The 17,846-nt window shown below is 33.9% G+C and overlaps 2 protein-coding genes across 4 annotated transcripts in view; one reads left to right on the top strand and one right to left on the bottom strand.

Moving 5' to 3' along the window:
• Positions 1–11,259, top strand: part of LOC126718905 (protein PLANT CADMIUM RESISTANCE 7-like) — a 61,223-nt gene extending 49,964 nt beyond the window's left edge. Inside the window, exons 1-4 of one of the 3 annotated variants that reach the window (XM_050421300.1) lie at positions 7,512–7,643; positions 7,977–8,048; positions 8,412–8,639; positions 10,913–11,259. In XM_050421300.1, coding sequence (XP_050277257.1) covers positions 7,574–7,643; positions 7,977–8,048; positions 8,412–8,639; positions 10,913–10,992 — 450 coding nt within the window. In that variant the 5' untranslated portion in view covers positions 7,512–7,573 and the 3' untranslated portion in view covers positions 10,993–11,259. Of the gene's footprint in view, positions 1–7,499; positions 7,644–7,976; positions 8,049–8,411; positions 8,640–10,912 lie in introns of those variants that run through there. The other 2 variants (XM_050421299.1, XM_050421302.1) reach the window with 2 other exon arrangements.
• A 5,541-nt stretch (positions 11,260–16,800) lies between these two features.
• LOC126719942 (uncharacterized) lies at positions 16,801–17,358 on the bottom strand. Its single transcript, XM_050422440.1, has one exon. It carries the CDS (start codon positions 17,356–17,358, stop codon positions 16,801–16,803), a length of 558 nt encoding a protein of 185 aa, XP_050278397.1.
• Positions 17,359–17,846: the final 488 nt, after the last annotated feature.

Raw genomic sequence — 17,846 nt, 5'->3', positions numbered from 1 at the left:
TTTTTTTTTTTTTTTTTTTCCCGGTTTATGGAAATGAAATTAAAAAAGATGCCTGCATCTATGTCTTGAATTAAGGTCCAGACAACTACTACCACAGCCTACATGGTGTTAAAAGATATGTGAAACAGTGAAAGGAACAAAAGTACTGTGGGCTAGTGTGTTTTGTAAAAACTGTGGACTGTGACATTGTAAATTTGTAATTTGCAAGTTTCTTTTTTATATATAACTATAAAATATATATTCCCACTTTTCATGAAAAAATAAAGGAAGAAAATTAGATAAGTACAAAGTCATACAGACTGCCCCTCCCAGCATTTTTAGACAAAGTTTGTTTTAGCATGGCTATAGCCATATAGGTTTTGATCATCTATACGCAAGACAGTAGAAAATTTAGTACCACAACTTATCATACAACTTTTCTGCCACAATGTGGTAGAATGTGAGTGGTGGAGAAAAATGATGGGTTGTTGTTTTGTGTGTTTCAAGTTCAAGTGTTGTTTTTAAATTAGTGTTTGGTTTACTTGTTGGGTTTTAGTTTGTTTTGTAAATCTATTTTGTAAGTTACTACTCTCTCAGTTAGTAGTGTGATCTCTGTTATGTTTGTTATATTTTATTTCAATAAAGCCTTCATTTATGTGCAAAAAGAAGAAATGGTGGGTTCATGTGTAAGTGATAGACTACTCACAATCTGTCACGTCAGAATTGTGGCAAAAAATTGTGAAAAAGTGTGTGGCCCTATAACTATTCAGAATTAAATGACAATCTTGGTAATTGTAGAATGTCTCTATTTTCTTGTGAGAGTAAGTAATCTTTGCACACTCTCACTGACCCTCTCGATCTCTCACGCAAACAAACAGTTGAGCAAGCCAGAATTAGCATTTTGTGTTTCACTTTTTCAATCGTCTTCCTTCCTCTTTTTTTTTTTGCTTTTACCGAGCATAGTTTCATAGATTTCTTTTAGTAGATATTCATAGCATTTACTTGATCTAATCTAGTTAAATATTTTCATTTCAATTAATAATGCTATGTCAATTAAATAGCCTAATAAACTTTTTAAAAAGAGTACAATAAAATGAATAAATTTCTAAAATCTAAGAATCACATCAACTAAGTCTAAAAATAAAATCCTTCTAAAAAAATGTCTAAAAATAAAAAGAAAATAATTTTTTTTAATCTTTTCAACATTTTCGGGACATGAACATACCATTGTTCTCTCCCAAGATCTTTTCTACAATCCCATTACATAACATAATACATACAAAGAAATCAAGATCGCCAATATTAAAAACAACTCAAAAAACTAGCGGACAAATTAACTCTAGGCTCAGACAACAATTTCCAAGAATATTCTAATTACTCAATTGACACATACACAAAACCAAAAAAATCTCTCACACACACGCTATCACGCCGCCATTAATAGACCCACTAAGTTGCTGCTACAAAAAAATTAAAGCCCTCTCCCTCTTCTACAAGGTCTCTCATTTGGTTGGGATGAAAATAGGAGAGATGGAAATAAGGGAGAGAATAATTTTCCCCTCAGTCTCACTTTTTGTGAATAGGGAGTTTTTTCTCCAAATTAGGGTGACAAAATCTGACACGACCCACGAATTTGACACAGTTAACCGAGGTTGTGGGTTGAGGCTAAACGGGTTTGGTTCATATTCGGGTCAACATGACTAACTCGTTTAATTAACTAGTCGTGTTTGTGTTCAACATGCAAACTTGTTTGACCCGTATAGCTTATAAGGTATTAGCTAGGGATGGCAATTTTTCCCCGTCCCGTTTAATCCGCCCCTCCCTGCTTCGCCCCGTGAGGATTTTCCTCGTCCCGCAAAGGCAGTAGGGCAGGGATGGGGCAAGATTTTAGCCCTGCACCACGGGGCGGGGCGGGGATGGGTTTAGACTTTTTAGACCCGCCCCGCCCCTCCCCGTCCCCGCCCCGCCCCGTCTCGCATTACTAAGGGTTATAATTGTAAATTTTTCATACCCTAAAACCCTACTATTTAAACAAACATATTAATATTAGCATATTTTATTCTACCCAATGTGATTCTCTGTCTTTATTTTGTTATGTGTTATAATATGAGATTTTTATTTTATTTTTATGATTGTCTTGTTAAACACTTGGATATATTATTCAATTTTTTCTAAAAATTTATTTGATTTGATGGGATAAATTTGTAATTTCAAGTATATTTTTATTAATGAAATAAGTTTTATTAAAAGAATTGTACTAGTTGTAGGGAAAATTAACAAAAAGTAGAGTTTTACGGGGCGAGGCGGGACCTCGTGGGGTCCCAAGGGGCGGGGATGGGGTGAGAAAGTATTCCCCGTCATGCGGGGTGGGGCGGAGATGAGGCAAGACAAAACCATGCGGGGCGGGGATGAAGACCCCATCCTTCGGCCCCGCCCCGCCCCATTGCCATCCCTACTATTAGCTTTTTGTTATTATTATTTTTGCTTAATTTATGGTTGTAATTATATGTTTATTACTATATTTATAATTGTAATTGTATTTTAATTTTAGATATATGAGAATTAATAACAATTTATTCAAGTCAAATATGACCTATTAATTAAACAGGTTATTAAACGAGTCATTTGTATTGACCTTTACATGACTTGTAAATTAAATTAGTTAAATGTGTTGTGTTGGGTTGACTTGTTTAATAAAAAGATTATGTTATGGTTGAGGATTCTTGACACGTTTACTAAATAGATCGGGTTCGGGTCAATCTATTTAGCCGAATACTCATAGCTCGACATGACACGAACCTGATCCGTGAACACGAATTGCCACCCCTACTCTAAATTGTGGAGAAAGTGGGCTTAAGATGAGAAATTACTCATACGCCACTCTTCTCCCTACACGTTGTTTTTTTTTTTTTTTGGGGTCATTTTCAAGCTTTAAACATTTAACTTTTTTTAAAACGTTTTTTCTTTCTTATAAGCTTTATATATATATAATAGGGGTATGAGAGTAAATTTATACAAGCACTATTTCTATCTTCTTAATTTTCTTCTCAACCAAACAAAAGAGTTTTCAACTCCTTCACTTTTCCACCCCAACCAAATACATATGAAAGAAAACTAAAATCTTTTCTATTCTCTCACTTTCCATCTCTAGAATTTTCTATCCTCCCATTTTTTTCATTACTATCAATAGACTCAAGTAGCACTGGCCAAGCGGCCAAATAAAGAAGGTCACACTTCACTATTCAATGATCCTCCATTAAAGCCACCGTCGTTAGGTTCATTGAGTGATGATGGTGATGTTGCGGCTTATAGACAGAGAAAGGGATAACAAGTGGTGCTTGCAGCAGAGGTTGATAAATAAAATATATATGCATGCTAATTTTGCTTTAATAGAGTCCAAAGTAAAATAGCTATGCTAAAATGGCTAAATAGAGTTTAGAATGACCTAATTTTGAATAGAAACTTTTATGTCATTTTGAACCAAATTAATACTTTTTTTTTAAGGAGAGAGTCTAACTATAATACTTAACGGCACATCAATATTGAATATGGACGGACAAGGCTAACTGTATCAGGGGTCAAAATCAACAATTTTTTATTTTTTAATTTTTAATTTTTTTATGAATGAGAAGTGGGGGACGAACATTGTGACTCAACCCCTTGGCGTGACCATAGGGGCACCCTCCTCTCCTCCGGCTAGAGAATATTGGATTGAGTCATAGTTACTGTGGTCGGGAGTGACCACAGACCTCACCCTAACCCTATGAGAGAGCTAGTAAATTAGGGGTTAGCTGCAAGAGTCAACCCACCTCCCCGCTAGGGTTTGAACGTGGGACCTCAAGACAATGATCACACACCTTGATCACTAGGCCACCCCTCTTGGTGGTAAAATCAACAATTTTAAACTTTGTTAGTGACAAAATCAAAATGACTCCAACCCCTCATACACATGCATCAACAGTAGTTTTTCTCATAAAGGTGGTATCACATGTATCTTATATATGCATATACGGAGCGATGGTCGGATTCCCCCCCCCCCCCACCCCCCCTCACCCCCCCTTGTTTTAAAAAAAATATTATTATATATTTGGGTACTAATTTTAGCAATTTTATTTTATAAAATTACACTTTCGTCCCCTTAACATTATCATTGATTTTTTTAAGAGTATTGTTATAGTCACAAATTTTTCTACAACATTTTTACAAACTCTTAAGGTAGCAAATTCTTATTGGTTTGCTTTCAGACCCACCACTTATATTATTTTTTTACTTACCAATAACCACTTATTACATTAGCACTTTGTAAAAAAGTTTGTAGCTCTACCATTTTCTTCATTTTAAAGATCATAAAAAAAAATTATAAATCTTGTGCGTACCCAAAATATGGTTAGCGGGCTCCACCTTTACTTGGGCTCACAATCTATTTATATTGTGAGTTTTGGGTTTCCTATTATAGGTAGTCCTATGCTTGGAAACCCATGTGCACCCTACAAAGTTGCTCCACTTTCTCTTTTGGGAAAAATTCTATATAAGTGGGAATAAATTTTAGCAAGTACAGCAGAAACACAGCTACACAAGAACACAAATATTTATGTGAAAACCCTTTCTCCTTGAAGGGAAAAACTACGGGAAAAAATCTAAATAATTTCACTATATTAAATAGAGATTGTTTGTTTTTTGACCCCTTAAAATACAACCAGTTTTACCTAGTTAATTAGCCAAATAATTACTTAGTCAAATTATGCAGATCTAGGTTAACACACATATATCATATCAATGTAAAGTGTGGAAAATAAAGAATACAAAGATATGATGACCCAGGAAACCAAATCGGTAAAAACCTGGGGAGGATTTAACCTAGCTATCTTCAAGGTAAAACTGAATCCACTATGAAAGAATTGAAGTTTACACAATAGCGACTTAGACCACTAACATCCTATTGCTACCTCAAGTAGGAAACTTACTACCACGACCACGTGACAGCTTCGAGTCCACAGACTACTTCTTTCTTGGATTCCCAGCAAGTACAAGCACTCCCGCTTGTGTATCTTTGAGCTCTTAATGCAACAACTGAATCGATCACCAAGTTCTTGACATAATCTTGAATTTTGGAAACCCTAAGTATGTGTGAAGGTAAACACCTCTTGATCTCACAAAAGATTCACACATACAGCATATGGAGCATCTCCAAAACGTGGCTAGGGTTTTCTCTTTTATACTTAAGACAAAACATAAAACCCTAAAAGTCAAATGGGCTTGGGCTGAGTTGGAAATTTTTACAGAAAAACAAATTTGCATGACTTTTGATCGATCGAGTCTAATTCTCGATTGATCGAGCCAGACAAAATTGCACAATAAATTCTGCAGTAACTCAATTCCAACTTTACATAAAAAACAAATACTTTGAGCAAGTCTAAACAAGACTAAAACGTTTTGATCATGATTTGCCAACATTACAAATTGAAGTTCTAATACATTTAAATCTAAAGTCTTAGAACCCAACAGAGATTACAACACTTAGAGATACAACTTGAGTAAAGAAAAAAAAAAAACTTTCTTTTTCTTTTCACTCACTACTCTCTTCCTCACTATCTCTCACAATTTTCTCTTACTCTCTATATTTTTCTCTTCTCTTTTGCTTGCTCTCACGCACGCAATTCTCCAAGACTACACTATCCTCAGTCTCATTCACTGGGACTTCTCTTCTTGCTCACTGGCCGAATGGCCTCTCCTTTTATTTCTTCATCTTTTCCTTCTTTTCTTCCTTTCATAGTCTTGACATCAAATCACAATAAATGCAATTCACTTGCCTTCAGCCAATTTCTTTTTTCTTCAACTCTCCCTTAAGCCGAATAGCCTTAGAGCATTCACACCCGCAATGCTATATGCCATATGTAGATATGTTTTACCATCAAGACACAAAAACACAGCATTACCTGGTCTTGTATCCTAAAAAAATTTACAATTGTGCTATAGTACCGTCACAAATTTGTGACGGTACTGTAGTACAATTGTAAAACAAAATAATATTTTTTTATTCCCATGTATTTAATGTATTTGCCACTTTCTCTCTCTTCATTTTCTCTGTTTCCCATCTCTCTCTCTTTCTCCACAACGTTTTAGCCTCTCTCTCATCACATCTCTATCCTGGCCTCTCTCTCTCTCATCACATCTCTCTCTCATGGTGGCTTATATTGATCAATGTTTAAGCTGTGAAGTTCCACTGGGTACCACTGTCCGGCATGGGTCTAGTGGCAGTGTGAATTTGGTGGTGCCGTGGGCTTGGTGGTTTGGCGGCATGGTCCTCTGATGGAGGTGCTCAACCTCGCCTCCGATGATGGGCTACCCAAGCTCCTCGATGACGGTTTGTGATTTTTCTAGCGTGGGCCCGGTGGTGGGTTGTGGTGTGTGGGTGGTTTGAGGGGCTATGGATTTTGATGGTTTTGGGTATTGTGGTGCGATGGTGGTGGGGCTATGGATTCCGATGGTTTGGGTGTTGTGGTGCGATGGTGGCAGGGCTATGGATTCTGATGGTTAGATTTCGATGTTTGCATTCCGATGGTTTTGGGTGTTATGGTGTGATGGTTTGAGGGGCTATGGATTTTGATGGTTGGATTCTGATGGGGTTTGGGTTAGATTTGGATTGATTGGTTTGGGTTAACGTAGTGGGCAATGGTGGTGGTTTGGTGGTGATTGGGTTGTTTTTGCTATGGGTTTGCTAGGTTTTTGGTGGGTTATTGGGTTTTTTTTTTTTTTTTTAATTTTAATTTGGGTTTTTGGTTCCGATGGGATTTTGGTGGGCAGTGGGTAGTGATGGTGTGGTGGGCATGGTGGTGGCGTGGTGGTGATGACTGGGTTGTTGAGAGATGGACATAAAGTCAGGGACAGAAATGAGAGAGAGGAGAGATAGGGAATTTGTTTATTATTTTATTGTATAATTTATATTATTTTAATATGTTGTATTGTAAAATAAAAATTGAAATATTGGATATAATGTAAAATGGTATAGTATAATAAATAAAATAATTTTTGAAATGATAAAATAAAATAGTTTAAAAATATGAAATGTGAATGCTCTTAATGAATCAACTTCTTTCTTTTCTCTTTTTTTCTTTTTTTTTTCCCCTCAGCGTGTAACACGATTTTATATATTCTGGAAGTGGGCCCACCTCTTTGTGAGGTGTCGGGATATATGCCAGGTACCTCTTTGGGTACCCAGAATATATACCGGGGCCCCGCCTCTTTGTGAGGTACCCGGCATATATGCTGGGTACCTCATGCCTAAGCCAATCAACCCTAATAACTCATGCTGACTGACTTTCCTACGTAATGAAGAAAAGTTAAAGAAACGTGAAAGACAAGCTCATTAATAGAGCATGTCTATTACAAAGGGGCTGGACCCATGGTGCAGTGCACCTAATAGAGGTATATTTATCCTCCAAAGAACAAAAGTCACGTGGCCGATGACTTGTCTGCGAGTGAATAAAAAAACCATATCCAATCTCTTTATAAATAGAACTGATCAAGCAGGTAGAGGCATATAGAGCTCTGAATTTGCCATCCTCTTCCTGATACATCTTTCCATCTCTAAAATATGGCTTCTCCACCTAGGCGGGGACAATGGTCCACCGGAATATTTGGCTGCTTTGAAGACCCCTCCAATTGTAAGGGAATCCTCTGTTGTTTTATTTTATTTAAAAAAAAAAAAAAATCCCAAACATCTTGTTTGAACTTCTAATTGAGCAACATGCATAAATTGCAAATTTCAATATTGAAGTGTTGTGTTTCATATAACTCAATTTTTAGTTGATGGTAAAATTAACTGTAATTTTTTGGTTAAAATACTAACAGATATGTGAAAATCTTTGCTTGTATTTTGTTTAGAATACAATGGGTGGCCTTTGGGGTAGTGGAATCTATTCATAGTGTTGTTTTACAAGTTCAAATGCTTTCTTCATCTTTTTTACAAATTCTTTTCTCTCTCTCTCTCTCCAAAGGCTGGGTTACCTGCGTGTGTCCCTGCCTCACCTTTGCCCGCAATGCTGAGATAGTGGACGAGGGACGAACAAGTAAGCAAATTCTAGTCATTGTTTTATGATATATATGCTTGGGATTATGCCATTATGGGAAAAGTACACTAACACACACATAGTATACACACACAAAAAACAAGAGAAAACGTAGCTTGAAGTCACGAATTCAAAGTTCAAAATCATGACTTGTGACTTGTGAGTGTTTATTATGTGTGAGAAATAAATGGTGCTTTTATATATATATATATGTGTGTGTGCGCACACATGTATACGCTACCTCATCAACAAAGAATATTTGTGATTTAAGTTAAAAAGTTTCAGTCTCATGGAGTCATGGTCATGGGGGTGATTCTATATGCTTATAAATTCTGTTTATCGTCTGCTATTTTTTGCATGCAGCTGCTTATAACGCAGGCCGAAACTATTTGGCGCTTCTCACTTTGGTGCCGGTTTTGGGCGCAACTTTATACGGATGCACGTACCGAACCAAACTGAGACACCGCTTTGAGTTGCCAGAACAACCATGCGTGTCCTGCGGGGATTGCTTTGTCCATCACCTATGCTGTTTTTGCGCTCTTTGCCAAGAGCACCGCGAGCTCAAAAACCGTCATATGGATCCAGTAGGAGGTATAATAGTTCGTGACTTTAACATTTTCCTATCTGCTACACTACATATTGGGCCATAAGTTTACATGCACAGCTGAACTACAAGCTGCTGTCCCTCAGAACAATAATTGATAAATAAATAATCTTCAAAATATTACTTAAATAATTATATATCACATAAATTAGAATTTGCCATAAAATTATAAAACAGTTGAGAGATATTATGTCCATGATGCTTTAAAATTATGAATAATGTTACATACACAAACTATTTTATAACATTTTTACAAATTGCTAATGTGACTTTAATAATTTTCAAATAATTATTGATAAACATAAATGTGATGTTAGTGGTGGACTCATATTAGAACTAATAAAAATTTGTCACATCAATAGTTTGTAAAAATATTGTAAAATAGTTTATAACTGTAGCATTATTCTAAAGTTATCTCATAACATGAAAATAATTTACTGTTAATTCATAAGTTTTTAGAAGACGGAGTTGAGGCATGAATTATGTTATTATCTTGAGACGATACATTGTGTATGAGATTTTCGGTTTAGTAGATTAACAATATTGTGCATACCACCTTTAAGATACAACAACCTAACTACCTTACTGATTATCCATACAAACCTACCTAGCTTATCGGATATGAAGCTTCTCAAAGTAATACTTTCTTTTTATCCAGGAATATAATATATGAAAAACATATATATTCTCAAAAGAAGTGAAAAATGACAAAGCAAAGGTTTCTGAAAATAGCTACTGCGTGCAAAGGTCAAGGGGAAACATTATGCTTTTGACACTTGCTATATTCTATATCAAAAAACCCGGTCATAGAATATATTATCCACTGGTCTATATATATATATATATATATATATAGTAAAGGGTACTTGCCAATTAAAAATCAGATGAATCCTTAGCAATAAAGTTCCTTTTTATTGCTTTGGCCAAATAAATCTATTGTTATGTTTTTGACACTCGCTATATCTATAACAAAAAACTCGGTCATAAAATATTACACAGTGGTCTATATCTTCTCGGACATAATATGTTTTTGACACTGCTTTTTGATTTATTCAACTTTTGTCTTTTGTATAACAAGCCAAAAGGTTAACTTGGGTGAGAAAGAAAATTTTTTAATGTTAAATGTTATGACTCTAGCTACACTGCTTTAATTTGGTTTATTCAAACTTTTGTCTTATGTATAACAAGCCAAAAGGTAAGTTTGGGTGAGAAAGAAAAATTTTTAATGTTAAATGTTAAAAAATATTATGTTCACAACATTTTTACAATAAATCTTAAGTGACAATTTATTATTGCTAATATTAGTGGAAAAAAATTTCAATGATAAGTTCAAATTAGAATCATTAATAATTTACCGCTAAAAATTTGTTGTAAAAACTTTAACTACCAAATGCACCTTTAAAACCAACCCAGTAGAAGCAAAATTTTAGTTTTGTCAATTGGTGAGTAAAAACTCACCGTTTTGTATTTTGTTTTGTTTTTTTTTTTTTTTTTTTTCAATCACGCCATTTTGGTTTGTGCTTTTTTTTTCTTATAACTGACACAACAAATTTCACAATATTTTCTTAATTATTGAAGTGTCAATTTCTTATAGGTTGAATAAAATAATAAAATATGAGACTGTGACTAATCACAATCGAAAATAAATGCTTTTTGAAAATGTTGTAACACTTGTTATTATTACAATATTTTCACAATTGTTGAGATATCAGTTTCTTATAGATCAAATAAAAAAATGCTAAATCTACAATATTTTCACAATAAATTATAGATGATAAGCTAATATTGATGGCAAAGTAAAAGATTTAATAAGGAAAATATTCAATTAGTTTTAAAGGCTCCAAAGTCCAAACTATGGAAAATTTTGCTAATCAATAGGCATTGATTTAGCCAACTCATAATAGGAAAGACATCAAAGAAAGAAAACTAATTTCTATTAAATCACTTAAATCAGTATTTAACAAAATAGAGTCCACAAACTATTTTACAATATTTTTACAACTTATTAATGTGGCAAATTCATACTAGTTCTCATCTGGGTCCACTATTAACATCATTTTTTCATTTACCAATAATCACTCACCACATCAACAGTTTGTAAAAAATATTTGTGTTTGTAGCATTACTCAAAAAAAATATTTTAATCTTTAAAAAATATTCCAACACAAGCTTTTAATAATAATCAAACATGATCTATTATTCTTTATTTTTAATCTCTTTTTTTGTGTTTTTGTTCTTGTGATGGGTGTCATATATAAAGGTTGGAAGAAATCCTATGAAACGATAATGAGCCCAAACGGAGCAGCTCCAATTCCTGAACCGGGCATGGCTCGTAAATAGGGCTTTCATGCATGGCAGTTTGTTCTGCATTCAAGATTCATCCCACTTGTGTTAAGTTTGTAATTCGCATGTTCCTTTGATTTTTCTCTTATGTTCCTCAACGCTTAGTGCGTTTTCTCTTTAATTTCTCTCTCTCTCTCTCTCTCTCTCTCTCTCTCTCTCTCTCTCCACAATTTCCTTTGGTACAAAACATCTTCTGTTTGGTGTTTGAGTTTGTGGTTTTGTACACTCTAAAATAAATGGAATGATTGGTGGTGTGTTAATTTATTTGAGTTTTCTTTCTTTCTTTTTTGGTTTTGTCGAATCCCATTTTTTAAACCATATATGCTTCTAACTTGAAGACATTTCATCTTATATGTGAGATTAAGTTTGGGGGCTGAATATCTTCAGCTTTCATTTAGTAAATAAATTGTTGTTTAAGTTTAATGATGTACAAATTTGAGTTGAAAGTTAACAAACACAATTTTATTCACAATTTGTTAAAATGACATTGAAAAAAAAAAGTGTCGGAAGCTCTTTGAGCATTGGGCTATTCTCTTAGATATGTGTTGCCTTCTAGTCCCATACACACCTACATAGAAGAATCTTTAGAGTGGTTTCAAGATACTTGTTAGGAGTTCTGAATTCAAAACTTCATGTATCTCATGAGGCCTTGTGAACAACTAGACAGCTAAACTAACCCTTTGGGGTTGTTAAAATGACAAGTTGTGATTAAATTAATATTATTTTCACTTAAACTTTTGTTGAGGATGTTTTTGCAACAATGGCCAAAAATACAAGATTAGCTCAAATCTCCCCTTGGGTTTGTTAGAAATGTTTATTTGTTGAAAATTAAGTCCAAAATTCCAAATGTATAATGAACAAAAGGCTAATGGTGATTTAACAAGAGAGAAATCAAAATGTCATAACTGAAATACAAAAAAAATGTAGAAAAAGTACACAAATCTGAAACTTCGACTCACAATTAGCAAGAAGAGGAAATTTGAGAGAGGTTGTAAGGAAGAGAGAGAAGGTTCCCCTGTACCCATATTTTCACCCCTAAACTTCAGAATTGTGAGAATGTTAGCTAGCCGAATGGGTTTTTGCTCTAAAATTTCAACTCTAAGGGTAGAACGTGAATTGGTTGGTTTTTGAGCTAAAAAGAGAGTTTTATATTGAGCTTGGGATGTTGCTAATGACTGGTTTTTTGGTAGTAGAAGAGGCTTTTATCCCTCATGACACTAATTTAGTGTCTTGGCTTGGATTGCTTTTGTTTAGGGAAGAGTTTGACATGCTTTTAACGTGATTCATAAAATAAAAGGGGTTTGCTCTAATCAACTGCCTTCAGTCAATCATTTTAGATTATTGGATTACTCACATAAGTGAAGGCTAATAGTTGGAGTTGGCCAATGAGAGCCAACTATGTTTTAAAGGAAAAAAATGGTTTAGGGCAAAAACTTTAGGCCACAAACAGTCAGTGCGTAAAAGCTCTTTTGGAGATGAAATTTTAGGTACAAGACCTCCTCCATGAGCCTAAAGTGCTACTAGTGTCCCTTGTCCACTTGGTAGCACACATGGGATGGCTCATGCAAAAGGTCCGAAAGAAACCGATCCATACCCTCCAAACCACACTTTTTCAATTTCTCTCAATATGTCGCATAGACTTAGATCATGCTTAAAAGAATAACATAAAATATAATTTATAAATTGAGCTCACAAGAAAGCAGGGCTTGTGAAAATGTTTTGCAAAAATGGATACCAACAACCTTCAAATGACACCACTTTTATTATACATTAATCACAAATATGTCACTACCTCAAAAATTATTCCACTGGGTTCAAAAAATGTTTCACAAAGGTATTTCAAAAGGGGGCATATTGAGTGATTGGACTCTAGGCCCATATTAAGCGAATGGGGCAACATTTTCCTTAGGTTATAAAGCTGAGACCCAAAGATATTTCAATCAAGTGCCATTTGGGTTCAGTTTTGACTAAGGACGGCCCAACTTCAGGACAAGTTTAGGTAATGACATGTTTTTTACTGACTTTTCTTAAAGCCCAATACTGCAACGTTGCCATAGTTTTGCTTTCCTCGTTTACCTTCGGACAATCAGACAAATTTATAGACTCAAATTTGTGTACATTTAATGATCGGGTATGGATAACAGTTAACGGTTCATTTTAGGATCTTTGTTAGTGGATAATTTTAGAAAATTTTTGTAATTTTTTTATGAAAAATATTAAAAAAAAGTCAAAAAAATTAGTTACTATTTTTTTTTCAATAAAAAGTTTTTAAAAATATTATATAAACCAATGGCCTTAAAAGAATTTAGGTTAAAATATAATTTATTTTCTTTAACTTTTGGGCTTCTTAGGTAAGAGTAAAAGTGTGTTTGGTACCATTTTACTAGGACAAATTTATAAGAACTAAAAACACAAAAGTTTTGTTTAGGACCACGTTTCAATTTTGAGGATTTTTTTTTTTTTTTTTTTTTTTTTTTTTTTTTTATGACAAGTAAAAGTTATTAAAGGAAAAGTGAAACCACTCTCTTTCTTCATACAAGAACTAACGGCAACATCTTTCTCTCTTCGTCCCATCTCCATGTTGCTAACCCCACCCGATTATCTACCAATCTAACAACCACAATTTGCAAGTAACAATAAACATACCCATACAATGTATAGATTACTTACTCCATGGAGGTATGCATAACACTTATCTACAACAAAACCCATGTTGAAATTAACCTCAAATTCAAAAATATTCAATTAACTATCACTTACCTAAACCTTTAAAATCCCAAGACTTAATATCAAAGAAAAATTCCCACAAACCTAACCTTCGACTAAGATTAATGGCCTATTTGGAAGTTTAGAGAGGGGAGGAGAGTAGTGGAGAGGAGAGGAGAGGGGAATGGTTCCCCTCCACTTTATTTGGATGTTTTTAAAATTAGTAAGGGGAAAGGGAGTAATTAGCCCTTCCCCTTGTTTGGATGTTTTAAAAATTAGGATAGAGAGGAGAAGAAATGATTAAAATAGACAAATTTACCCCTATTTGAAAATGGACTTGCAACATTGGTCTATTATTAATTTAGAAAGGGTAAATTGGGAAATTTATCTAGTCAATAATTTATCTACTCTACTCTACTCTCCCTCCAAATCTCTCCAATTTGGGAGAATTAAAAATGAGGGGTTAAAGGTGGTTGAAACCCTTCTAAACCCCTCCAAACTCCTCCCCCTCATTCCTTAAAAAACTTTCAAACAAGATAATTGAATTACTTTCCCTCCCTCTACTCTACTCCCCCTCCTTTTTTAAACTTCCAAACAGGCCATAAAATTTAAAAAATTGGAGAGAGAGAGAGAGAGAGAGAGAGAGAGAGAGAGAGAGAGAGAGAGAGAGAGAGAGAGAGAGAGAGAGAGAGGGATTATTTCAGTTAGGTGCAGTTAGGTCAGATTTGGGTGGAATCCATGTTTTTAAAAATGCTTACCACAATGTCACCGAAAACTATTTTCAAAATACATGTTTTTATTTTTTAACACTGTATTTTGAAAATTGTATTTACAATCCTGTTGCTAAACACATGATTTAAAAATGAGAACTACCATTTCTAAGGTTTTAAAAATTGAAAAATTGTTTTTAAATTACGTTACCAACAACTAAGGGTGTGCATTGGTTGGGTTGAGGGGGGGTTTTTTAACCCAACCTATCATGGTGGGTTAAAAAAATTCAACTCAACCCAACCCATCATAGGGGTTCAAACCAATCCACATGGATTGGGCTGAACCCATAGGTTGGACAATTTTTTTACTTACTATTATTATTATTAAATTGAGCATTAGAACATCTCCATCACAAATAAAAGCAAATTTATAATTAAATAATCATAAGCATAACACCAAACCAATACAAACTAAACAAGGAGAACTTAGGATTTGAGTTTTATTCAAGAAGAGAGGCAAAAAAGTAAATAACAAAATTGTATAATATATTTTTAAATATGTTTTTTTTTAAATTTAAATATATATTAAATGTAGGTGGGTTGGATCGGGTTAGGCAAATTTGTGAATCTTATAACCCGAACCCAACTCGAAAAAAAAAATTCACAATCTAACCCAACCCACCAACCCCTAAAAACTGACCCAATTCAATAGGTTGGATTGAATCGGATCGGTTTTGACAAGTTAGCTGCACACCCCTACGACAACAACAACCCCCTCACTATTATTTTGGTTTTCAAAATTTCCAGTAAGGCCCAATTTACGAAGATTGACTCGAGTAGACTAAGGCTAGTGTGCCAAATAAGTTGAACTGGACCAGACTTAAATGACTAGGTTTAGTGGGGGCCTTGTGGCACTTTCATAATGATAATGCCACAAATTTTAGTTACTAATAACCTATGAATTAAAATTGGAAAGACAATGATAATGATGATTATCCTTAGCATGGGCACACCCATTAATTAGATTGTTTAAGCTTACAAATCAACCATAATCAAATTTGTTGGATAATGTGTAATCCAATATTTTTGGAAACATTCAAGTTTTTTCGTGAAACTCAAAATCAATTATTTTTCTAGATTCAATCCAAAGGAATATGCATTATATAATCTCTTTTATAAGAAGAATTAGGGTTTAAATTATCCCCTCTAAAATCTCATTGTGTCTAACAATTGAAGTATAGAAATTAAATACTTTATTAAGGAAAGAAATCAACTAATAGAATATATTTCATTATACATAAATGTTCTAAAATATATCTCTTAATTTTGATAGATTTATTTGGGAAAAATTATGTACATTCAAAATGATGTATATTATTTTCATTTCAATTTTCTAGAGATTTTCATAATATTGTTCTCTAAATGAAATAACTCTTCTTATCTTTGTGTTGACATATTTAATATATGTCCAATTTTTTATTTCATTATTGCATCTTTTGATTATATATTTTCCTAATAAGTCAAATTCAATATTCTTTTATGATTTATAATTTAGGTTTTTATTTGAATATTGACTCAATTTATTAATATATTGTAACTTAAAAGATTCAATCATTATAATTATTTTTTTAGCACTCAATTGACACCTCAAACGACACATTGACGAAATGACTTAAATCCAAATGATATGTAATTGTTAGGGGTATAGATCTATATTTAGAAACTTTAGGGGACAAATCAAAATTATTCAAAACTTTAAATGTGTAAATTGTAATTTAGGCTTTATCTTTGAGCATTGAACTATTCTCTCAGATGTGTGTAATCTTCCAGTCTCATACACACCTATATGGAGGAATCTCTAGAGTAATGTACGTTACATAATCTCTTTTATAAGGAGAACTAGGGTTTGAATTATCCTCTCTCAAGTCTCATTTTATCTAACAACTGAAGTATAGAAATTCAATACTTTATTAAAGAAAGAAATAAACAAATAGAATATTTTTTTTTTATACATGAATGTTCTAAAATGTATCTCTTAATTTTGATAGATTTATTTGGGAAAAATTATGTACATTCAAAATTATCTAAATTATTTTCATTTCAATTTTTTTGAATTTTTCATAATATTGTTCTCTAAATGAAATAACTCTTCTTTGTGTTGATATTTTTAAAATATGTCCATTTTTTTATTTCATTATTGTATCTTTTGATTATATATTTTCCTAATAAGTCAAATTCAATATTCTTTTATGATTTAAAGCCAAGAGTGAGACTTACTGGGTAAAATTGAGGGAGTAGTGGAAAGAGATGCATTACCAGCCATATGAATTTCTTGAGCTATGATGTCCTGTAGTTCAATGGAGAAGAGGTTGATAGTGGATCCAGAAGACTATGACTCAGCTGAAACAAAAGACATTGGTGGAGTAGACTCAGTATTAGCAACAACAGCAGTAGATTTGTTGCGACGGTAACAAGTCTCAATAGTGTGGCCAGGACGCTTGCAATAGTTACAAAACTTTTTGTTGGACTGCTTGCAATGATTGCCAAAGCTAGAGGCATTAAACCCTGATTGCAAAGGTTGCTCTGTGGGGGGAGCAAAGGGAGCAGTAGCCAGAACATTAAGCTTATTCTGGGTTTGAAGGGTTACAAGACAAGCTTCTTCTCCAATCAACTCATTTATAGTAGTATCAAGAGAGGGAGGAAAACTGCAATTAAGAAACTGACCTCGAATGGGCCCATAGTCATTGTGAAGCAACATCAAGAATTCATAGAGATGAAATTTATCTTGAACAGTAGCATATCGTTGAGCATCCTTCAAGCATGCCCAAGTTGGATCAAAAAGGTTAATTTGGTCCCAAATGAAGCGAAGATGATCATAGTAGTCATTGATAGATTGCCCTGGTTCTTGCCTAAGCTGATGCAACTCAACCACTAACTGATATTTCATGGATCTGTGAGAAGTGGAGTATCTTTTGGCCAACATATCCTATGCAGATTTTTCATCATTAAAGCTACCCAACAGATTAGAGATGGAGGAAATGGAAGTGTTTCGAATCCAAGTGAGGATCATGTGGTTGTGACTATCCCATTCAACCATGCGACTGATGAAGGCAGTATCTTCTTCAGCTGCCCCCTTGACGGGATTAATAATGATTGGACTAGCACAATATTACCAGAGCATATGACCCTTAAGATAACTGCACATAGCTTGAGACTAAAATAAGTAATTCTTATTCCCCTCTAATATAGCATTAATGGGGTGAGGAAGAAAAATATCATTTTTATCCATTTAGAGACACAATATGCAAAAATAAAATCTATGTGAAAAACTAGGTAAGGAGAACCTAGACTGCAAAAGTCAACTCCAGATAAAAAGTCAACGGTCAAAGTCAAATCACAGTTAAAGTCAACGACGTGGTCAACGGTTAGTGGAGA

This window comes from Quercus robur, chromosome 3 (genome assembly GCF_932294415.1).
Source record: "Quercus robur chromosome 3, dhQueRobu3.1, whole genome shotgun sequence".
Taxonomy (NCBI): domain Eukaryota; kingdom Viridiplantae; phylum Streptophyta; class Magnoliopsida; order Fagales; family Fagaceae; genus Quercus; species Quercus robur.
This window is presented reverse-complemented; position numbering and strand designations above follow the sequence as displayed.

Bases quoted from the DNA above. Each gene is read 5' to 3' on its own strand.
- LOC126719942 (XM_050422440.1), bottom strand. From the start codon at position 17,358: ATGAAATATCAGTTAGTGGTTGAGTTGCATCAGCTTAGGCAAGAACCA.